The sequence below is a fragment of the Mesoplodon mirus genome, assembly GCF_964341445.2.
Source record: "Mesoplodon mirus genome assembly, chromosome: 20".
Taxonomy (NCBI): Eukaryota; Metazoa; Chordata; class Mammalia; order Artiodactyla; family Ziphiidae; genus Mesoplodon; species Mesoplodon mirus.
This window is the reverse complement of record NC_138996.1, coordinates 11,103,076-11,127,857: the sequence shown is the minus strand read 5'-3', so window position 1 is coordinate 11,127,857 and position 24,782 is coordinate 11,103,076. Positions and strand designations below refer to the sequence as shown.

At 37.2% G+C, this 24,782-nt stretch overlaps 1 protein-coding gene across 1 annotated transcript in view; it reads left to right on the top strand.

Moving 5' to 3' along the window:
• Positions 1-24,782, top strand: part of ADAM9 (ADAM metallopeptidase domain 9) — a 105,811-nt gene that overhangs the window by 61,614 nt on the left and 19,415 nt on the right. Inside the window, exons 15-18 of the mRNA XM_082608633.1 lie at positions 1,445-1,550; positions 9,168-9,351; positions 24,184-24,264; positions 24,512-24,617. Coding sequence (XP_082464759.1) covers positions 1,445-1,550; positions 9,168-9,351; positions 24,184-24,264; positions 24,512-24,617 — 477 coding nt within the window. The remainder of the gene's footprint in view (positions 1-1,444; positions 1,551-9,167; positions 9,352-24,183; positions 24,265-24,511; positions 24,618-24,782) is intronic.

The window sequence follows — 24,782 nt, the reverse complement described above, 5'->3', positions numbered from 1 at the left end:
TTAGTCAGGTCATGGGACACAGTGGTAGAGATCTATGAACTTCTGATACATTTTTCAGGAATGGACAGGTTACTGCAGACCAAAAAAGTACTTACAGATAGGCATTTTAGAGAAGCAAATGCTATTATTTAGCAAGTATATTATCTTTGTAGAGGCCTGCAAAAAAGTCTAGGACGACCGAAGGAACCACATTGTTGGGGGGGGGGGGCTTGTTATTAATTTAGTCACTTTTTCCTAATATAAATGTGAATGTGAGCATGTGCTTTGCTAGAGTTATTGCCATGTGACGTTTATCCTGTGCAAGTATTCTGCACCCATTTTCAGATTACTTGATCCTCCACCTCTTTTTTCTTCCAACTCCTTTCACCGCATATCCATTTTCTTGTAAACTGAACAACGTAGTATCAGGTGTGTAAGACAGACACATGAATTTCCATTATTAGATAGAATGTACTGCCATTTTGGCTTCAAAATATTTACAAATAAAATACTTTTAGGAATATATAATTAAGTGGAAAAATCAAACATTAAGTGGTACATATATAAAATATAAGAAAACAAGAATGGATTGATACTTTATTAGCTGTCATGGCTATTTGTCAATGTAATTAATAACTAAATTAAGCATCCATATATGGTAAGTTAAAAAAAATAATACCTGGAAGTGTTTTCGCCAACCCTCCCAGCCTGATCTAACCAGGGGTGCAGTAGGCCTGTGTTTGAGAGCAATGAGAATTAATATGCTGAAAGTGCTACCATACTGTGCATGGTTTTTTAATTTCATCATGGTTAATATAAATTTATTTATTTATTTCTGGCTGCATTGGGTCTTTGTTGCTGTGCGTGGGCTTTCTCTATTTGCAGCGAGTGGGGGCTACTCTTCATTGCGTGTGCAGACTTCTCCTTGTGGTGGCTTCTCTTGTTGCAGAGCACGGGCTCCAGGTGCTTGGGCTTCACTGGTTGTGGCTCGTGGGCTCAGTAGTTGTGGCTCACGGGCTTAGTTGCTCCGCAGCATGTGGGATCTTCCCGGACCAGGGCTTGAACCCATGTCCCCTGCATTGGCAGGCGGATTCTTAACCACTGCACCACCAGGGAAGTCCCATCATGGTTAATAATTTCATCTTGTTTAATGACACTTCTTTGAGGACTTGAGTGCTCGAGTCCAGGCTAACTTTTAAGTACCATCTAAGCTTTACTTTCACATTTTGTTGTTAATTATAAAATGTGGAACAAAATCTTTTATCTATAGGCCCTGAAACCTTTTCAGAGGTGTTGAGGCAGTTTATCCAGGCATATGGACCGTCGTAGGGAATACTTGTATTTCTGAATTAAATTGCAATAACTTAAAAAAATTTTTTTTAATTTTAATCTTATTGGAGTATAGTTGATTTACAATGTTGTGTTAGTTTCAGGTGTACAAAAAAATTTTTTTTTGATGTTACAGAAGCCAAGGCTGCTCCAAGGGATTGTTTCATTGATGTGAATTCCAAAGGTGACAGATTTGGCAATTGTGGTTTCTCTGGCAATGAATACAAGAAGTGTGCCACTGGGTAAGTGGAGGCAAGAGTATAAAAGACTATGAAAGGTTGTGAGATCAGTCATCTTTAGTATCTTTTACAGCTCCTTGTGACTGCCAACTTTCTCCCCCTTAAACATCTAACTTTTCAAATTTAACAATTTTGTAAAACATGACTTCAGAGAGATTCTGAATAGGAAGGGTAAAATTCATACCTTTTGACGTTACCTGTCTAAAATATAATGATTTTTAGAATGTTACTTTTGTTTATCCTGTTCTACAATAAGAAGCCCAAATAAACACTCATCTCCCTCTTCCTTTCATTAAAAGATTATGCTGCTAAATCCATACCTAAAGGTATCTGCAGAATTAATTCTGGACTTTATCATTTTCTTCTGGCTCTATATAATTTGAAAGTGACAAATTAAAAGCCTTTTTTGTTTCTATAACATTTGCACATTGTAAAAAAATTAATATTATTACAAAAATATAAACAAAAGTCATCCATAATCTCTGTCTGTATGTATTCACTAATTTCAGTGTATGTCTTCCCTTTTTTTGTTGTTTCTGTGAACTATACATACACACACTAACGTTTTGCATAATTGGAATTATTCTATAATACTGTGCTTCTCTTCTACTCACTTCACCTCCTGCTCTGCCAATTAGGCTAAGCAACTGAGGTAAAACAATGCTTACTAAGAAGAAATAACAACCGTGACCTCCGTGTTCCGAAATCCAACAGACATCTTTAGGTCTTCATGCTTCTGGACCTTTCAGTAGCATTCAACTATGTTGACCATTTTCTCCTTGAAGAAACCCCTTTCCTTGGCTTTTGTGTAGAATGTTCTTCTAGTATTTTTTTCTGTTTCCGGATGCTCCTTTAATGTATTTATTTGTAGGCTCATCTTTCTCTACTGAGCCATTAAATGTGAAATACTTCAGCTCTACTGGTCTACATGTCATCCTCTGCCACAGGGCCTTGACACGTGCTGTTCCTTCTGCCGGACATGCTCCCCTGTCTCTGCCATTTTAAGTACAGCTTCTCTAAGAAATACTTCCTCAACTTCCTTAACAGGGTCAGATGTCCCTCTTATAGATGTTCTTAATGCTGTGTGCTTTTATTTTTTTAACGTTAGCCAAATTATGTTGTTCTAATTCTTTACAAATTAGTTATCCACATAAAGTATACTTCACAGAATATTTAGAATATACCTTTCTTGATATATAAAACAGAGTAGGTTGAAGGAAGTTAGAAAAACAAGAAAGTATTTCAAAAGAGGCTATGAACATAACTGTTTTGACTACCTTGTATAGTCTCAAAACTAGTTGTAGGGCTTCCCTGGTGGTGCAGTGGTTGAAAGTCCGCCTGCCGATGCAGGGGACACGGGTTTGTGCCCCGGTCCGGGAAGATCCCACATGCCACGGAGCGGCTGGGCCCGTGAGCCATGGCCGCTGAGCCTGCGCATCTGGAGCCTGTGCTCTGCAACGGGAGAGGCCGCAACAGTGAGAGGCCCGCATACTGCAAAAAAAAAAAAAAAGAAAAGAAAAGAAAACTAGTTGTAGATATAAGTTCTCTTGCATTTATATAGCACTCTTTTTCTGGGGAAGTCAAACAATTATTCTTAATAAATTTTTAGTATATTTAAATTGCACAGGAAGGTTTTATGTCGAAACCATTGCTTTAGCAAGAATAATTACTTAAAAGTGATACTGCCTTAGAAAAGATATTGGGTCGGCCAAAAAGTTTGTTCGGTTTTAAGTACAAATAAAAGACACATTTTAAATTTTCACGAAGAACTTTATTGAACAACATATTCACTGACAGAATGAACTTTTTGGCCAATCCAATAGGTAGTGTAATATGTAATTTTCCAGATAAAGGGAAGGTCAGATACAAAACCAGTTATAGGCACAGCATTTTCAAGATTCTTTTATGGTGTTTAGAAAAGACCAAGGAGGGCTCTGTCCTGCACTTGGAGGAATTGGACCCATCTTGGCTAACATAATTAGGCTAAATCAAAATGAGAAAAGTAGCAATTTGAAACTTGAAGGAAGGATGAACTGCTTAAAAAATTGTATGTTTCTCTTTCATTAAATTTGATGTGTTGTATTTTCCTTATTGTTCAGTTCATAATATTTTCTAAGTTACACTGTGATTTCTCCTTTGACTCATGTGTTATTAAAAGTGTATTGCTGATTTCCAAATATTTGAGAATATTCTGGTTATCTGTTTTTGATTTCTAGTTTAATTCCATTGAGAACATACTCTCTGTGATTTCAGTTCTTTTCAATTTATTGAGATTTGAATTAGTGTCCAGCATATGGTCTATTTTGGTGAATGTTCCATGTTCAATTAAAAAGAAAAGTGTATCTTGCAGTTGTTGGATATATTATTCTATAAATGTCAAGTTAATTAATGGTCTTGTTCAAATCTTGTATATTTTGGGTGTGTGTGTGTTTATCTGTTTGCCCTTCAGTTTCTGAGAGAGGCGTGTTAAAATCCCCAGCTGTGATTATGACGTTGTCTATTTCTCCTTTCAGTTCTATAAATTTTTGCTGTATGTGTTTTGAAGTGTGTTCTTCAGTGTTTATGTTATTAGGTGCATACACATTTAGGATTGTTATGTCTTCTGGAAGAACTGGTCCTTTCATTACTACCAAATTTAATACTTCGGAATTTTTTTTTGTAGTATTTGTCTCATAAAACATCTCATTTGTTTAAGTGACCATCTGGTTACCACCCTTGTCACGACAGTGTAAAGTCCATTCTGTGTTTAACATAGTGCCTGGCACATTGTCTTAGTAAGTGCCTATTAACTGTTTGTTGAATGAATGAAGGAACAGATGATATATCTAACGGGTGGAATTAGTGTGACTAATTGAATGAGCTGAGCTAAACCTTGGGATAAGTGGATTGATGCAGACCTGGAAGAGGCTTGCTACATATGTCTTATCCTTGTCTTTAGCCTGGTCCCATTTCCATATTTTTATGAATATCTTGATGAAAATATAGCAACTACATTTACAAAACTTAAATTACTGGGTAGCTGATTTGAAAAGCATTTTATAATAGTAATATAAGGATAATGTAATATAGTCATTAGGAATACACATTTGAAGTTAGACTCTGGGTTTGAATACTGCTTTAACCACTTAAGATCTCTGAGACTTTGGACACGTTACTTCGCTTACATACTTCATTTTTCTCTTCTGTAAAATGGGAATAATAATGGTACCTATTTCTAAGTGTTGTTTTAAAGACTGAATGAGTTGGTGGATGTTAATACTAAGAAGAGTACTCGGTTCATTGTAGGATTTATCATCATCATCATCATCACCCTCTTTGTAATGATCCCCATCATAGAAAACGCATAAAATCTAGAAAAGTCTCAAGAAACTGGTCATATATGGTCCTGTCATCCAGAGATACTCTGTTAAAGTTTTATTGTCATTTCCTTCTCATGTGTATTCATAAGCATATAAATATGTATCATACACATATATACATACTCATATGTATACTCAGAGACCCACATCTGTGTGTATAAACAAAATTGCATAGTATGATTTATACTGTTTTATAAGTTGATGTATTTACTTTCCACTCTATTAAGGGCATTTATAGGATATACCCAGCTTCTTTTAACCATTTCCTTATGTTAGAAATGTATGTTGTTTCCAGTAATTTGTTTTTTTAAACAAGGCTGTGATAAATACAGTTTAAGTATTTAGGTCTCTGATTGTTTCTTTAGTAGATTTTTCTCAAAAGAAAATGGAAAATAGTTTTAAAGGCTCTTCATAGATGCTTCTAAATTGACCTTCAAAACGTTTGACTGATTTATACTTCCACTACCCCCTCATCAATGTCAGAGTATTGTCTTATTAAGAAATACTTTTCCAATTTGTTACATCAAATAGATATTTCATTCTTGCTTTGAATGAATTTGTAAATACTTATTTAATTTCTTGTTGTTGTTTTTCAAAAATGTTTAAAGGGATATAGAGAAAACGTGGTTTCCACTCTTACTCTTTTTCCCTCTTCCCACCCTGCTCTTCAGGTGTGTCTTTGAGCTTTTTGTCTGCCTTTCCAGAGTTCATTATGCACATATACACTCTTACTCCCCACCCGACTCCCACCCCCTGCTGTGCACATTGTCTTGTTCCATTTCACCAAAAGAGCTGTCCTCTCTTTCAGAACATAGATGGTGTCGTCTTTTTAAACTATTTGTTTATTTACATTTTTAATATTTTTATACAATTTTTAAGGGTTCCTTTCCATTTACATTTATTACAGAATATTGGCTATATCCCCCATGTTGTATTGTACAAATACATCCTGAGCCATTCTTAACACTCAATAGTTTGTTAAACTTTTTAAATGAAAAGTTTTAAATACACAGAGGAGTAGAAAGAATAGTATGATGAACACCCATATATCCTAGATTAAAACACTGTTAATATTTTATCATATTTACCTTGTCTAGATTTTGCTGAATCCTTTTTAAGTAAATTATCAGCATTATGATGCGTCACTCCTAAATTCTTGAGTATTCATCTCCAACATATAAGCCCATTCTCAATACTGTTATCATACCTCACAAAATTCAGTTTCCTAATGTCATGTAATCCCTGGTCAATATTCACATTTCTCCAATTGTCCATGTCCTCAAATTGTCTTTCATAGCTGTTTTTTTTTTTTTTTCCCACATCAGGACTCAACCAAGGTTCACACATTGCATTTAGTTGTCATGTCACTTAAGGCACTTTAAAAAAAATTAATTAATTTTATTTTTGGCTGCGTTGGGTCTTCGTTGCTGTGAGCAGGCTTTCTCTAGTTGCTGCGAGCCGGGGCTACTCTTTGTTGCGGTGCACGGGCTTCTCATTGCGGTGGCTTCTCTTGTTGCAGAGCATGGGCTCTAGGCATGCGGGCTTCAGTAGTTGTGGCTGGCGGGCTCTAGAGCGCAGGCTCAGTAGTTGTGGTGCACCAACTTAGTTGCTCCGCGGCATGTGGGATCTTCCCGGACCAGGGCTCGAACCTGTGTTCCCTGCATTGGCAGGCAGATTCTTAACCACTGTGCCACCAGGGAATCCACACTTAAGTCACTTTTAATCTAAAATATTCTTCTTCAGTTTATTTATTTTTTCTTTTCAATGACAGTGACCTAAGGAAATGACCGGGCCAGTGGTCTTTTAGGGTGGCCCATGTTCTGGATTTGTTTGGTAGTTTCTTCTCAACATTGCTTAACTTGTGTCTTTATTCCCTGAATTTTCTATACATCAGAAGTTAAATCTAAAGTCTTAATTAGATTCAGGTTAAACATTTTGAATACTTCTTAAGTATTTGAATACTTCGTAAGTGGTAGATGATGTCAAGGAGGCACATAATTCTGGATTGTCTTATTATTACTGTTACTAAGTGGCAATGACCAGATCTTGCTCTTGTAAAGTTAGGTCTTTCCCACTGCAACTATCAAGTAATAATGTGGAGTGATGATTTTGTATCATATAAATATCCAGTTCCCCACCAGTGTTTCACCTCATGGTTTAAGCATGCATTGATGATCCTTGCCTGAAGCAGTTATTCTATTGGTGCTTGCAATATAATTTTTATTACTATAACAATGAGCATCTCTTAGCTTTGTAGGCTGTTTGCATTTCTTATTTTGTGAATTGCCTATTTGCATCTTTGCTAATTTTTTTCTGTTGAAGTGACTATCCTTTTAATGATTTGTGACAGTTTTCTTCTAATACGTTAAGAGTATTTTCCTTTTACTTCTTAATATGTCACTAAGACTACATGAGACATTAAGTATATCATAGCAGCATGAATTTTGGTAGGTTCCAGTAGATGCTAACTGAGATCTGCTTTCTGCTGTGCTCTGTTTTAGAGGTTTTCATATCTAATTTCAACTAATTATGTGAGATAGGCATCATTATTTAGGTCTTGTTTTTCAGATGAAGAAACTGAACTTAAGAAAGTTTAGGCACTTTACTCAGGTTACCTCGTGAGTAAATGGTGACATAAGAATAAATGTAAAGATGGGACAAAATAACTAACTCTTAAGTGAAGGATGGAAGGAAGAGGAGGCTTAATAGCAGCATGTGCAAAAAGTAAATAGGGGTGTTAGCTGAGGATAAATTCAAGGACATCAATGATGTAATGTAGTTACCATAAGAGCTACTATCATCCTGGGCTTCATAGAAGTACAGTATCTAGAATAAAGGAAATGACAGTTCATCTTGTTCTTTGCTTGTCAAGCTGTAACTGAAATTTCATATTTTACTCTGAGCACTGTGCTTCAAGAGGGAGTGAGACAAACTAGAACATATTTGGAGGGGAGCTTCCTTGTTGCATGAGAAATGATTGTAGACTATTGTCCTGTGAAGTAAGTAATTAGGACCTATGTGATAATTGTCCTAAAAAGCTGCCATGAAGAGTAAAGAAAAGACATTATCTGTGTGGTCTCATGTCGAAGATCTGGGACCAATGAGGAAAAGTTATAGGGAGAAAGATTTTAACTCAAGAAGTAAAAGATATGATAACTGGTATGAGAATATTTAGGAGGTGATGAATTAGAGGAATTGGAAAACAGTATCCTATAATGACTTGGCAGTGATAGCATAAGGGAGATTTAAGAATAGGGTAGGTGCTTGGATCAAAAGACAATCAATTAGGACTTCCCTCATGGCACAGTGGTTAAGAATCCGCCTGCTAATGCAGGGGACATGGGTTTGAGCCCTGGTCCGGGAAGATCCCACATGCCACGGAGCAACTAAGCCCGTGCGCCACAACTACTGAGCCCGCGTGCCACAACTACTGAAGCCGTGCACCTAGAGCCCGTGCTCCGCAACAAGAGAAGCCACCGCTGTGAGAAGCCCGTGCACCGCAACGAAGAGTAGCCCCCGCTCGCCACACCTAGAGAAAGCCCGTGCGCAGCAACGAAGACCCAACGCAGCCAAAAAAAAAAAAAAAAAAAGACAAAGACAATCAATTTAATAGGAAATTTCAGTACAGCATCATAAGAGTTGATGTTAGGGATACTTATTGTATCCTGAAGGGCTATAGGAAGGACATTTAACTCACAAAGCCTTGTAATAGGAATTGTAGTCAGGGAAGTCTTCATAGCGTTGTTACTGAATTAGTGAATTGAATTAGTGAATTAATGAGTTAATGAATTGAGTCTTTAAGTAAGAGTTAGCCAATTGAAGAAAGGTGGAGTCCTGTCATACTTATTTAACATTACAAAATCTAGGTTTCTCTTTACTATAACTGTAAGAAGACACAATTGAATTTTGGTATAGTTCTATTATTTTCTGTGTAAAAGCATTTATAAAATTATATCACATTTAAAAACAACTTTATTAGTTAGACTTTTTTGAGCCCTAGGCAGGTAGTGAAGAGAGATTATTACGTGTCAGCATCCACACCCCCTGGTACCCCACTAATTTGCATCTTTGCATCCACTTACCTCTTCTCTGCCATATTTAAAGAGAGCTACTTTGATCTGTTGCTTTCACACACTTTTTCTGTTGAGATTCCCTTTAGCTAAAAACAGCAATAAACTCCCTACCTATATACAGAAAATATATAATTTTTCTTTTGTATCTACACTGGATGCATTGTAGTTTGCATTATTTATCTTTCCAGGAATGCTTTGTGTGGAAAGCTTCAATGTGAGAATGTACAAGAATTGCCTGTATTTGGAATTGTGCCTGCTATTATTCAGACTCCTGGGAGAGGCACCAAATGTTGGGGTGTGGATTTCCAGCTTGGGTCAGATGTTCCCGATCCTGGCATGGTGAATGAAGGCACCAGATGTGGCGCTGGAAAGGTAATCATAATGTTTTCTAAAACAAAGTAAAATTTTAAAAATTAAGGAAATCATTATATAAAGCTAGTGGTTCTTTTCTGGGTATAAAAGAAATCTCTGTTTATTGTAGAGATTTGGGAAAATAGAAAGCTACCAAGAATAAAAATAAGAACTGCTATGCCTCCTGATGATTTATAGCCATATAATGCTTTCTTTTTAAAAAAAATTTTTATTGCAGTATAGTTGATTTACAATGCCATGTTAGTTTCATATAATGCTTTTTTTAACTTCAGAAATGATCAGTTTTCATCATGGTCACTGGATCTGCTTAGATTAGAGTATTCGTTATCTGCATCTCATTGGATAATTTCCACAATTTCATTAAAGAAACTTCTGCATCCATTAAAAAAAAAAAAGAACAACTATAATTCTGTTATCCCGATTTCTTCATTGGGGTCATATATTATAACCTGTGTTTTCTATGTTGTAATATACTGGGCATATCCCCCCCTCCCCATCAATGTGCTATAATTTATTAGCCAGGCTGCTATTACTGAGATTTCCAGGATTTTGTGTGTGTGTGTGTGTGTGTGTGCGTGCATGCATCCGTGTCTTTGTACTAGAAATGTCATAACGCTTGTCCTGCCCATGCATCCTGCTACCCTGGCCACAGCTGTTTGGATCCAGTGTGAGCCAAGAGTTAGCCGCTGACTTACTACCAGTGGTCCCGGATGAGAGGAGCTAGGCCTAATTCCTTTCTTGGGGGGGAATATATAAGTAAAGAAAGGTAGTTAAAAGTAGCGCTGAAACTACGAATTCTTTGAGAGGTAGCATGATGTAGGAGGAGGGCTAGAAGGGTTATGGCGAGCTTCAGCTGTATACAAGAGACGGAGGGAGCAGGATTGTTGAACACGTTGAAGAAACCAACTCATGGGAGAGTAGGGGAGGGGAGAGCGAACACAATCAATTGATTATGGGACACATGAAAAAGACAGAGGGACCCGCAAGTTACCTCAGTTTCTACCAAGTTTTCAGTTCCAGTTCTGTTGCCCCTCACTTCTTACCAAAAAGACCCTGGTATTCTTGTGCCTGCCCTTGCCATGCCATAAACTCAACTGCTGCAGTTACTCTAAACAATGCTGAGGTAAATGGCTTTCTAAAAAATTTCACAAAATCCTGATTATTTTCTGAGGTTAAATTACTATAAGGGGGCGTGTACTTTTAAGGTTTTAGGTATAGTTTTGCCAAATTTCTCTTTAGAAAAGTGTTTATTAGTTTATCTTCCAAGCAGTTTTCAATAATAAATGTTTTAACTCTCTATATCCTAGTCAGGATTAGGTGCTATTGTTTTTAAACTTTCATTTGGTAATTTTCTTTTTACTCTTTCTCGATTATTAGTGATGTTGAATTTTTTTGTCTCCATATATTTATTCCTTCTTTTGTGATTTGCTTGTCGATGTTAGTTGTTCATTTAAAAATTGATGTGTTTTTCTTATTGATTTTAAAGAACTTTAACTTATGTCATATAAGATGTAATACGTGTAATATATTTGCCCAGTTATTACTTGCCTCTTCCTTTTGTTTTTAGTATTTTTTTGCCATGTTTACATTTTTATGTAAACAAATCTATTATTCCTTTCCTTTATGGTTTCCAACTTTACTTACGTGTTTTACAAGACTTTCTTAGTATAGTATCAGAGCATTATTTTCTAGTAGATTTTAAATTTTTTTTAATACTTAACTCTTTAATCCAGGGGAATATGGAGTGTATAGTATGAGGTTGGCATTCTTCTTTTTTTCCTTTTTCATTTTATTCATTCAGAGATGATGACTATATGATGATTTCTAATGTTACTTTTTTTCAGAATGGTTTGTTATTTGCCATCACCTCAATTATAATCTCTCTTTTAATTTGAAATCTTATTTAAATTACTTATTAAATTTTTACATATACTTGGGCTTGATTTCTGCTTTTTCTCTTAATGTCCACTGATTGGTCTGACTACTCATGTGTCCGTATTGCCTTCTTTTAGTTTTTGTCAGTTTTATAATATATTTTTATTATCTGGTCATACAAATGCCCCCTCATTCTTTTTTCATAGTTTTCTTGGCTATTAATATTCATTTATTATTCCAGATGAACTTGAGATCATTTTGTCAAGGTGCAAAAAAAAGTTTTTAAATAAAAGCGCTTTGGAATTTTGGTTGGGATCAAATCAAATTTATAAATTTGTAATGGGGAAAAGTGACATCTTTACATTATTCAGTCTTCCCATAGAAGAACATGGTATGTCTCTCGATTTTTTGGGGGGTCTTATTTTAAAGATTTAGTTATAAAGGTCCTTTTTATTTTTTGTTAGTTTTATTCCTAGGTATTTTATATTTTTATTGTTATTATGAATAGCCTCTTATTATGTTTTCTAATTTGTTATGTTACATTTTCTAATTGGTGTTTATTGATAAGAGAAACTGTTTTGTTTATATTTTTACTGGCTATTATTGATATTCAGAAAAATATATTCACTTGTATATATTTATTTTGTTACCAGCCATATACTTAGTGTCACATATTTTTATTGTTGATTGTATTAAAATTTTCTAGGTAAACAATCATCTGTAAATGATAGAAAGTTGATTTCCTTTCTGATACTTACAATCTGGATTTATTTTCCTGTGTAATTGCAATCATAGAGCTTTCAGGATAATTTTAAATAATAATGATAATAGTGTACTTCTTTGTCTTCTCCCTAACTTGACTGGGAATGCATCTAGCCTTCCAAGGTTATATATGATTTTGGCTATTGGCTTGGGGTAGGTAGTATTTTTCATTTAATGGAGAATCGTTTTAGTTGTGATTAATAAGAATAAAAGAACAAATAGATTAAAATTTTTATAAGTAGTTTTTTCAACAGCTATTTAAATAATCACTACATATTTTCCTTTGACTTATTAATGTACTGGGTTATATTGATAAATTCCTCAACATTAAATTGTCTTTACATTCCAGGAGCAAATACTGGTTATGTAGATTTATTCCTGGATTCTGTGTGCTGGTCAATATACTTTTATATTTCTGAAGCTGTATACTTAGGCTTTTTTTTTTTTTTTTTTTTTTTTTTTTTGCGGTATGCGGGCCTCTCACTGTTGTGGCCTCCCCCGTTGCGGAGCACAGGCTCCGGATGCGCAGGCCCAGCGGCCATGGCTCACGGGCCCAGCCGCTCCGCGGCATATGGGATCCTCCCAGACCGGGGCACGAACCCGTATCCCCTGCATCGGCAGGCGGACTCTCAACCACTGCGCCACCAGGGAGGCCCTTAGGCTTTTTTAATTTATGAAATTTTACTCTGTGGATTATAGTCAGTACTCTTTTTTTTTTTAATTTTATTTATTTATTTATTTATTTATTTATGGCTGTGTTGGCTCTTCGTTTCTGTGTGAGGGCTTTCTCTAGTTGCGGCAAGTGGGGGCCACTCCTCATCGCGGTGCGTGGGCCTCTCACTATCGCGGCCTCTCGTTGCGGAGCACAGGCTCCAGACGCACAGGCTCAGTATTTGTGGCTCACGGGGCTAGTCGCTCCGCGGAATGTGGGATCTTCCCAGACCAGGGCTTGAACCCGTGTCCCCTGCATCGGCAGGCAGACTCTCAACCACTGCGCCACCAGGGAAGCCCCAATAGTCAGTACTCTTAAATCTCACAAAAACTCAGCTAAGACTGAATTAAAGCATAGCAGGAAATTTACTGATTCAAACCACAGAATCAAATAAAGAGCTTTGGAACCCAGAATCTGAGATAATGCCCCTGTGGTTCTTTTCCTGTATCTTTCATTTCTTCTTCTCCCTTGTTGGTCCCCTCTCCGCCCACCCCCGCCAAGCCCAGCTTTATTGAGATACAATCAATTTATAATATTGTGTAAGTTTAAGGTACACAATGTGATGATTTGATGCACATATATATTGTGAAATAATTATCGCAATAAGGTTAGTTAACACATCTATCACCTCACATAAATAGAACTTTTTTTGTGGTGAGAACATTTAAGATTTATTCTCTTATTACCAACTTTCAAGTATATAATATGGTATTGTTCACTATAATCACCATGCTGAATATTAGATCCTCAGGACTTGTTCATCTTATAACTGGAAGTTTGTACCCTTTGACCAGTGACTCCCCATTTCTCCCTTTCCCTGGCCCCTGGCAACCACCCTTCCACTCTCTGTTTCTGAGTTCAGCTTTTTAAAAGATTCCACATATAAGTGAGACCATATGGTATTTTTCTTTCTCTATCAGACTTATTTCTCGTAGTCTGAATGCCCTGAAGGTCCATCCATGTTGTTGCAAATGGCAGGATTGGTTGTTCGGGAATGTGTTGTTTAATTTCCATATTTTTGTGACTTTTCCAGTTTTCTTTCTGTTACTGATTTCTAATTATACCACTGTGGTCAAGATAGAGACCAGATGAGATTTCGATCTTCTTAAGTCTTGCTCTGTGGCCCAGCATATGATTTATCCTGTGGAATGGATACATACAGAATATGTACAGAATACATACCAAATATGTATTCTGCTGCTGTTGCATGGAATGTTCTGTCTATGTCTTTTGGTCCATTTTGGTCTGTAGTGTTCTTCAGATCTGTTTCCTTATTACATTTCTGTCTGGATCATCCATCCAATATTGAAACTGAAGTCCCCTATACTATTATTGTATTGTGTCTGTTTCTCCCTTTAGTTCTGTTACTATTTGCATTAAATATTAGATGCTCCAATGTAGGGTGTATATATACTTATAATTGTTATACCCTCTTGATGAATTGACCCCTTTATCACTATGTAATGACCTTCTTTGTCTCTTGTGATTGATTTTGACTGAAAGTCTATTATATGTGATATAAGTGTAGCTACTTCTGCTCTCTTTTGGTTACCATTTGCATAGAATATCTTTTTCCATCTCTTTACTTTCAACCTATGTATGTCCTTCAAGCTAAAGTGAGTCTCTTGTTGGCAACATATTGTTAGATCTTGGTTTTTTAATCCATTTAACCACTTTGTGTCTTTTGATATGGGAATTTAGTTCATTTATGTTTAAAGTATTTAATTATTGATAGGTAAAGACCTACTGACTGTCAGTTTGTTAAGTGTTTGTTGACTGTTTTTTAGTTCTTTTGCCCCTCTCTTTCTGTCTTTTGTGATTTATTTTTTTGTAGTGCATGTTTTAATTCCTTTCTCTTTATCTTTTGTGTTTAAGTTTTTTCCCTTTGTGGTTACCATAAGGCTTACATAAAATATTTTATAGCTATAACAGTCTATTTTAAGCTGATAACAACTTACCTTCAATTGTATACACAGCTCTACACTTTTACTTCTCCTTTCCTTATATTTTATGCTATTGATGTCATACTTTACATCTTTTTATATTGTGCATCCATTAACAAATTATTGTACCTGTAGTTATTTTTTCATCATTTTTTCTTCCATTTTTATTGAGGTATAATTGACGTACAGTACTGTATACGTTTAGGGTGTACAGCATAATGGTTTGACTTACCTACATCATGAAATGATTATCACAGTAAGTTTAGTGAACATCCATTATCTCATATAGATACAAAATTAAAGAGATACTTTCTTCTTGTGATGAGAACTCTTAGGCTTTACTCTTGTAACAACTTTCATATGTAACACACAGCAGTGTTCATTGCATTAATCGTGTTGTACATTCATCCCTAGTACTTACTTATCTTATAACTAGAATTTGTACCTTTTGACCCCCTTCATCCAGTTCTCTCTCCCCCAAACCCCACCTCTGGTAACCACAAATCTGATCTCTTTTTCAATGAGTTTGTCTGTTTGCGTTTTGAAGTATAGTTGACCTACAAAACTATGTTAGTTCCTAGCGCACAACAGGGTGATGCAATATTTTCAATTGTTATGAAATTATCAGCATGATAACTCTGGTTACCAGCTGTCACCATACAAAGATATTATGTTATTATTGACTATATTCCCCTTGCTGTACATTTCATTCCCATGCCTCATTTGGAGTTTGTGTCTCTTAATTTCCCTCACCTATTTCACTCATTCCCCCACCTTCTTCCCCTCTGGCAACCACCTATTTGTTCTCTTTATCAGTGACTCTGTTTCTACTTTGTTATGTTTGTTCATTTGTTTTGGTTTTTAGATTCCACATATAAGTAAAATCATATGGTATTTGTCTTTCTCTGAGTTATTTCACTTAGCATAATACCCTCTGGGTCCATCCACGTTGTTGCAACATTCTTATTATGGCTGAGTAATATTTCATTGTGTGCATGTGTATGTGTATGTGTGTGTGTGCATATGAACATAGGGGTGCATATATCTTTTTAAATTAGTGTTTTTGTTTTATTTGTAAAACTACCCAGAAGTAAAACTTCTGGGTCATATAATAGTTCTATTTTTAATTTTTTGAGGGACCTCCATATTGTTTTCCATAGCAGCTGCACCAATTTATATTCTCACCAACAGTGCACAGGAGTTCCTTTTTCTCCACATCCTTGGCAACACTTGTCATTTATTGTCTTTTTGATAATAGCTATTCTGACAGGTGTGAGGTAATATCTCGTTGTGGTTTTGATTTGCCCACTTCCTTTATGATTAGTGATGTTGAGCATCTTTTTATGTGATGCTGGTTGGCCATCTGAATGTCCTCTTTGGAAAAATGTCTATTCAGATTCTCTTCTCATTTTTAAATCAGATGGTTTGTTTTTTGGATGTTGAGTTATATGAGTTGTGTGTGTGTGTGTGTGTGTGTGTGTGTGTGTGTATTTTGGATAATTTACCCCTTATCAGATATGTCATTTGCAAATATTTCTCCCATTCAGTAGATGACCTTTTCATTGTGTTGATGGTTTCCTTTACTATGCAAAAGCTTCTTAGTTTGCTGTAGTTCCATTTGTTTTCCTTCCCTGAGGAGACATATCCAAAACAATATTGTACCTTTAGTTATTTTTGATTTTTTTAAAAACTTTTATACTTGAGATAAAGTGATTTACACACCATCATCACAGTATTAGAATATTCTGATTTGACTATATATTTACCTTTACCAATGAGTTTTACAGTTTTTTATGTTTTCATATTGTTACTTAGTGTCCTTTCATTTCAACTTGAAGAAGTCTCTTTATCATTTCTCGTAAGGCAGGTCTAGTGGTGATGAAATCCCTTAGCTTTGTTTGTCTGGAAATGTCTTTAACTTTCCATTTCAGGAGGACAGGTTAGTATTTGTGGTTGGCAATTTTTTTCACTCAGTACATTGAATATATCTTCTCACTCTCTCTTTAGAAAGGTTTCTTTAGAAAAATCCACTGATAGCCATACTGGGCTGCTGGTAGATTTCCCTAATATGTGATGAGTCATTTTTCTCTTGCTACTTTTAAAATTCTCTCCTTGTCTTTAACTTTTAATATTTTGATTATTGATTATAATGTGTCTCAGAGCAATCTTCTTTGGGTTGACCTTGCTTGGGGTCCTGTGAGCTTCCTGTACCTGAGTGTCCATATTCTCCCAAGGTTTCAGAAGTTTTCTGCTATTAATTCTTTTTTTTTTTTTTTTAATTTTTGGCTGCATTGGGTCTTCGTTGCTGTGTGCAGGCTTTCTCTAGTTGTGGTGAGTGGGGGCTACTCTTCATTGCAGTGTGCAAGCTTCTCATTGTGGTGGCTTTCTGTGGAGCATGGGCTCTAAGCACACGGGCTTCAGTAGTTGTGGTGAGTGGGCTCAGTAGTTGTGGCTCGCAGGCTCTAGAGTGTAAGCTCAGTAGTTGTGGCTCACGGGCTCTAGAGTGCAAGCTCAGTAGTTGTGGCACATGGGCTTAGTTGCTTCGCTGCATGTGGGATCTTCCTGGACCAGGGATCGAACCTGCATCCCCTGCATTGGCAGGCGGATTCTTAATCCCTGCACTACCAGGAAGTCCCTGCTATTAATTCTTTAAATTTTCTTTTTGCCCCTTTCTTCCTTCTCTCTCTGGGACTCCCATGATGCGAATGTTTGTTTCCTTGATGGTGTCCCGTAATTCACATTGGCTTTCTTCACTCTTTTTTATTCTTTTTTTCTTTTTGTTTCTCTAACGGGCTAATTTCAAGTGATCTGTCTTTGAGTTCACTGATTCTTTCTCTGGGTGATTAAGTTGGTTGTTGAAGCTCTCTGCTGAATTTTTCATTTCTGTCATTGTATTCTTCTGTAGGGTTTCTTTTTGGTTACTTTTAATGGTTTCTATTTCTTTATTAAACTTCTCTTTATGTTCATTCATCGTTTTCCTGATTTTGCTGGGTTGGTTACCTGTGTTCTCTCACATTTCATTCAGTTCCTTAATGATGATTATTTTGAGTTCTTTATCAGGCAGACTATAGATCTGCATTCTTTGGGGTCATTTATTGGAACTTTATTAGTTTCTTTTGGTGTTGTCATATTTGCTTGATTCTTCCATGTAGCCTTGCATTAGTGTCTGTGCATTTGAAGGAGCACCAGTCTTTACAGACTGGTTTCAGCTGGTAAACACTTCCTGTCTGTTCTGTGTGCTGATGGGATTACCTCTGGGATCTCAGTCTGCCTGGTTTGGAGCTGGTTACAAAGCTGTTTCTGGATGTGCAGCAGGGCCTGCAGTTGGTGAACTTTTTATCACGGACTTGGTAGGGCATGGGTGCTGACTGGTCCCTGGGTGGATTGAACTTCCTCCAGTACCTTTTTCAGGAGGTGGCCCCAGGACAGGGGTCTGCCTCAGGGTCCACAGTTGGGTCCTTAAACAGCAGGCCTATTACCAGTTGCATAGACGGGTGGGGCTCTCATCAGGTACCTAAGAGGGCTGCTGTCTGTTCATTAATTGGGTCCCTGGATGGGCAGGACTAGCCCTGGACTGTGACTGAGATTGGCTGGAATGAAATCCCAGAGCTGTTTCAGATTCCACAGCCAAAACTGAAGTCTGTAGGCCTAGTTCTTGAGGCATGGATGTGCATGTCCTCAGCCAGGTCCTTGGATGTGCTGGACTGCTTCCTGACTGTGGCTTGAGGGGCTGGAGCTGAGTGTAGCACCAGTTCAGGATCTCATGAGGCACAGACATGAGTATCTCCTTTCTAGTGTCTCTTCATATAAGGTCACTAATCCCATTGGACCAGGGCTTAACCATCATGACCTCAACAAACCTTAATTACACATCTTCAGATACCATCACATGTGGATTAGGGCCTCAACATATGAATTTTGAGGGTAACACAATCATTGAGTCTGTAACAGACAGCCACTAGAATGGACTTTAGTTAAATGAAGTTGGATAATATTCATTCCTGCCTCGTTGCCCATGTAGCTTTTGCTGTTGAGTCGTGCATTGTACTCGGTGTGCTAAAGTCTGGTTTACCTCAACATTGGTACATTTCAGTTGTTTTGGGTTGTTTATTCTTGGTTTGGGCATAAGGAAGAAATATTGGTCAGGGTTCTCCAGAGAAACAGAGCCAAAAGGGTATGTGTGTGTGTGTGTGTGTGTGTGTGTGTGTGTGTGTGTATGTGTTTATATATAGAAGGCTTTTTATGAGGAATTAGCTTACACAATTACGGAAGATAGGAAATCCCAAGATCTCAGTGGGCAAGTTGGAGACCCAGAAAAGCTGATGGTGTAGTTCCAGTTCAAAGGCTAGCGGGTTTGAGTCCCAGAAAGAGTTATGATTTGGTTTGAGTCCAGAGGCAGGAAAAAACCAATGTCCCACCTAGAGGGCAGGCAGGTAGGAGAAATTCTCTCTTATTTGGAGGAGGATCAGCCTTTTCAGTTTATGCAGGCCATTAACTGATTGGACGAGACCAACATATGGACAATCTGCTTTACTCATTTGATCAACTTATGTGTTAAGCACATCCCAAAACATCCAGAAATATCTAGAATATATTAGAAATATCTAGAATAAAATCCAGAAATATCTAGAATAATATTAGATCAAATATCTAGGCACTCTGTGGCCCAGTCAAGTTGATACATGAAATTAACCATCACAGGTCCACACCTTGTCAGCTTGGTGTCCATATGCATCTCCTTAAACCATACATAATCTCCAAGACAATAACAATCTTCAAAACAATCTCGAAGACAATAGCACGGTCATAATTCTGCCTAACATGGTAGAACTGTGTACAACCATTGTATCCTGCTTACAACCGAAAATGCACTAAATCCTACTTGGAAGAGGAGATAAAATCTTTGGCCATTGTTTACTTTTCTTAATATCCTGTAACTTAAATCCTGTGATGTAAAGTTAACAATACTTAAAGTCAATACATTGTGAGTTACCTAAGGGACTAAGAGAGAGAAGAAAAAGATATTTGATACACATATACACACAGGCATACCATAACAAAATAAGGAGGAAATACTCATGATAATTACAGTTTTTGTTTCTGTAATATAGTTATAGCTGGTATTTTTAACTACCTTCTTCCCTACTAATTCTGTACTCTCTTTGCCTTCAGCAAGGACCTCAGCTGATTATGGTTCTTTACTTGGCAGGATGCCCTAAACCTTCATTCCTGAAGGCTCTGGGCTATTAGTAGTCCTGCCAGGATTGGGTTGTTGTAGTTTTCTATTGGTCTTTATCACAGGGTGTGATAATACTAAGAAATGCCCTAAGGGATCTCCTGTATTCCAGACATACTCTTCCTTACTACCATTGTGGAGTAGCAGTCCAATTTCCCCTTGTGAGTCAGGATCAGTCACCCCAGCCTACAGTTACTCCCTTCTTTGTTTATTCAGAGGCATGAACTTAACTGGAAGTCTTAACTTCCAGTTCAGTGGCGTCACTGTTGTGTCTCCTGATGGAAGCATTCCTCCCTCTAGAGCTAAGACTTCTAGGCCAACAGAGCATAAGGTCCTGGGAGCAGTAAGCAAACATTTTGCTAGTGGGTCACAAGGAGGAATAGTAAGCGGTGCCACTGCACTTCCACCCCTTCATTCCTGGACCCATGGATCCTGGCGCCCTCTGTCTCATATAGGTGGACACAGAAAAGTAATCATCACAGTCGGTTATTACAAGTTATGAAGTTCAGAGTGAAAATGTGAATGGGAAAAAAAATCTGTAAAAGATGGTGGATTGTAATATTCATTTATCCTGTTCGCCTTGCCAATATCTCTCAAAATATAAAGGCACAAATTAGGGAATAGATTCCAAAGTGTGAAGTATATGAGATTTCATCAGTAGATAAAAACTTCAACACGTTTTGAAACTGAAAGGGGAGAGAAAGTATTGACAGTTTGACTGAGTAGTGGGACCTACAACTTACAGTGCAGACTGATAGGGTGTGAACAAAGAGCCTGTATCTTAGTCTGGCAGAACCCTAAACAGATTGGTGATTTGGAAACAGTGGTTATAGCTGAGAGGGGTTGGTGGCGGGAGGCATGGTATTGAAAATGGACTTAAATTTATTCTACCAATGGAGAGGCTAGCTCTTCTGTCTGTCTGCTTCTCCTATCTTGTCAACAAAGCATCAGCAACCAGCTGCCTGTTCCCCTAGGAACAGGTTGGAGATGAGAAGATAAGATTTTTGATATTATTTGGTCATCCTCCTAGGAGATGTCTGTCTCTCTGTCTTATCCCTAGTATACTGTTCTCCTTCATGCATGCATAACTGAACTATAGATGGATTGTTACATAAACTTGGACAATTCTGTGAGGAAGCTGAACAAAAAGACTGAAACAGAAAAATGAGAGAGAAGATAAAAGCCTGCAAGGATCAACTAAAGGTTGTAAAATCCAACTAATTTAAATCTCTAATTTAGAGAAAGAAAACAGAGAAGCGAACTTGTGTCAGAGTACTTGTGAAGAATAGCTTCCAGAGACAAACTCCCGGCCCCCCCCAAACAAACAAAGGTCACATATAAAGGGATGAGATTGAGAATTGAAATGTGGAAACCAAGGGAGCAACACATTCATGTTTCTGAAAGATTCTCAACCTAGAATTCTATACACAGCCAAAGTAGCAATGAAGTGAGAGGGCACAATAAAAACATTTTAGACAATGTATCTTTTCAAATTTTCTTTTCAGAAAATTTATCTTTATTTATCCTGTCTTAGGAAATCATCTAACACAATGTTCTAACAAATGAGGAAGTAAACCAAAAAGAGAATTATAGTCTAGGACACAGAAGAACGTCAAAGAGAAATTCTAAAATAGAAGCTATGTACCAGGCCAGGAGAGTAATCAGTTTAGATTGGAGCAAGTGGACCCTGCAGGGAGGTTTCTAGAGAAAGAGGAAACTTGAAAGAGAAAAGGACATGAGAACTTTCTTTTTTTTTTTTAGTGAAGAGATTGAGTACTGATATGACAAAGGCCAGTTGTATAAGAAGAAAGACAAGGATTAGCTGTAGTAAAAACAAAAGCTATATAAGAAGGAAAATACACTCTTAGTAACTCACTTTGAAATCAACAGTGTTTTGTCCTAATTGTTGGCAAGGGATATTTATTCCCTTCTTCATTGTTTCCTTGTGGAGGAACTTCCGTGAGAATAACGTTCCCAGGCTTTTAAGTGACTGGGAGGTGAGAAGAGGCTGGGAGAGTGGCACATAAGACTCTCAGAGGATATTAAAGAAATGCAGATCCTACTGTGAGGTGGACTCCATCAAGAAGCTCACCCATGAGGGGCTGGGGATGCTTTGCCTGCAGATCCTCCCAAGTGGCCAACAGGCATCTCCAGCTAGCTGCATGCCTTATCCAGACACCGTTCACCCTGTGGCCAGCACCCTACATGCCCTCCCAACAGTGGTGCAAGAGTGAGCTTTTGCAGACAGCTAGTGAGCATGTGCAGAGAGCCAGCTAGAAACTGCTGGCCAGAGAGGGAACGCAGATTTGAGCTCCAGCTTTGGAGAGGGTTGTCAGCACTTGGCTTGGTGTGTTGCAGGATTGAGAGAAGAGAATAGGCTTAAGAATTCTTCCCTAAGAGGGAGCAAGAAGTATGGAGCGGGCATGTCCTAGAGAATCTGAGAAAGCCTCAGAATCCCTGGCAGGACTGAAAGAAGGTATTTCTCTCATAAAGGTAGTAAAGACTGGAGGAGTTGACTGCTACTTCAGATGTGAAGATAGTAATGCAGAACTTCCAGGAATATGAAAAGTCAAGGAAAGATGACAACACCAAAGGATCACAGTAATCTTCCAGTAACTGATCCCAAAGACATGATGATCTGTAATGTACCAATAAAGAATTCAAATAGCTGTTTGAAGGATGCTCAATGAACACAGAAAAGACAATTTAATGAGATCAGGAAAGCAATACACGAACAAAATGACAAGTTTAACAAAGAGATAGGAATCATAAAAAAAGAACCAAACAAATTCTGGAGCTGAAGAATATAATGGATGAAATGAAAAAAAATATAATAGAGAGCATCAACCTTAGAATGCATGAAGCAGAAGAAAGAATCTGTGAGCTGGAAGATAGGAACTTTGAAATGATCCATTCAGAGGAAAAGAATAACAAAAGAATGAAAAAGCGTGAAGGAAGCTGATGTGATCTATGGCATAACATCAAAAGAAGCAATTTGTGAATTATTGAGTTCCAGAGGAAACTAGGGAGAAGGGGGCAGAAAGCTCATTTAATGAAATGATGGCTGAGAACTTCCCAAAGCTGAGGAGAGAATTGGATATCCAAGTTCATGAAGCAAATGGGTCATCAAACAAGCTCAACTGAGAGATCTCCTTCAAGACACATTATAATAAATCTGTCAAAAATTAAAGAAAAAGAATTAAAATTAAAGAAAAAGAATTAAAGAAAATGCAGCAAGAAAATGGAAACTTGCAGCTTACAAAGGAAACTGTACAAGGCTATCAATGGATTTCTCAGCAGAAATCTTACGGGCCATATTCATATTCATATCCATATTCATTTATTCTGCTAAGTCCGTATTCATATCTTTCTGTTTTTCTGTTGGGTTATCTTTGTTATTGTTTTTACAGGCTCCTCATATATAAAGAATATTAACTGATAGTCAGTTATGTCTGTTGTAAATATTTTTTACAGTTTGTCATTTGTTTTGCCATAAAAATTAAAATATCATGGAGTCATTTCAATTTTGTCTCTTAAAAAGAATGTCTGTATATTTGCATGAATTAGTTTCATAATTAGTCATGATATTGGAAGACAGGTTTTGTCTTGTCAACAAAGTATCCTTTTATTCTTATTTTGGAAAGAATTTTAAAAATTAACATGACTCAAATTTTAGCAAATGCTTTTTTTTTTTTTTGCGGTACACGGGCCTCTCACTGCTGTGGCCTCTCCCATTGTGGAGCACAGGCTCTGGACGCGCAGGCTCAGCGGTCATGGCTCACGGGCCCAGCCGCTCCGCAGCATGTGGGATCTTCCTGGACCGGGGCACGAACCCATGTCCCCTGCATCGGCAGGCGGACTCTCAACCACTGCGCCACCAGGGAAGCCCTCAAATGCTTTTTTGGTATTTATTTTAATAATGACAACTTATGTAAGGTATTATAGTAATAGATTTCCTATCATTGATCCTTTTCTGTAGTAGTGGGATCATCTCTGAGTTGAAAAGATCCATTTGTGAATTTTTTACTTTGGATTTTCACATCTATATATGTATGGAAGGATAGATTATAGTTTTATCTTTGTTTTTGGCCTTTGTGTCATCTTTGATCATTAGTTCTATCCAAATTAGTTAATTTCACTTATTTTTCTAAATTTTTCAAATATGTGATATGAGAATTAACTATTCCTTTAAAGTGTGAAAGAATTCACCTATGAAATAATCTACAGCCAGATCTGTTTTTTTTTCTGGCTAGTTTATTAATGTGTTCAAGTTTTCTTTACTCATTACTTCTTCTTTTTTTCAGATCTGTAGAAATTTCCAATGTGTAAATGCATCTGTTCTGAATTATGACTGTGATATTCAGAAAAAGTGTCATGGACATGGGGTAGGTAATAGCTTCTTTTGGTTTGTTCATGAAAGTAATGCTGAATAATGAGAATTCTTAGTGAGGATTCTCTGTAAGACTTCCTAGATTTTTAGATATTGGGGAATTTAGATACCTGATAAATTGTTCATTCTTAAAAAGTGTCTATGGATTTGCATGAATTTAGTTTTTTCTCTTGGTTTCTATTCTTGGGTTCATCATGTAGAGCAACATTCACAATTAACAAAAGTGGTATTTTGTTTTGAAGGTATGTAACAGCAATAAGAATTGTCACTGTGACAGCGGCTGGGCTCCCCCCTATTGTGAGGCTACAGGGTACGGAGGAAGTGTGGATAGCGGACCTGCATACAATGGCAAGTAATGTGGAGGGAAGTTAGTGTGGTCTCTCAGTGGCCCGTGTCAAAAGTGGGGCATCCTTGTACCTTGCCCTCGCTTCCACATCCGTTCATCTATTTGTGTCTTTATATTTAAAGTTGGTTTCTTGTAGGCGGCCTGTAGCTGGGTCTAATCCACTCTGC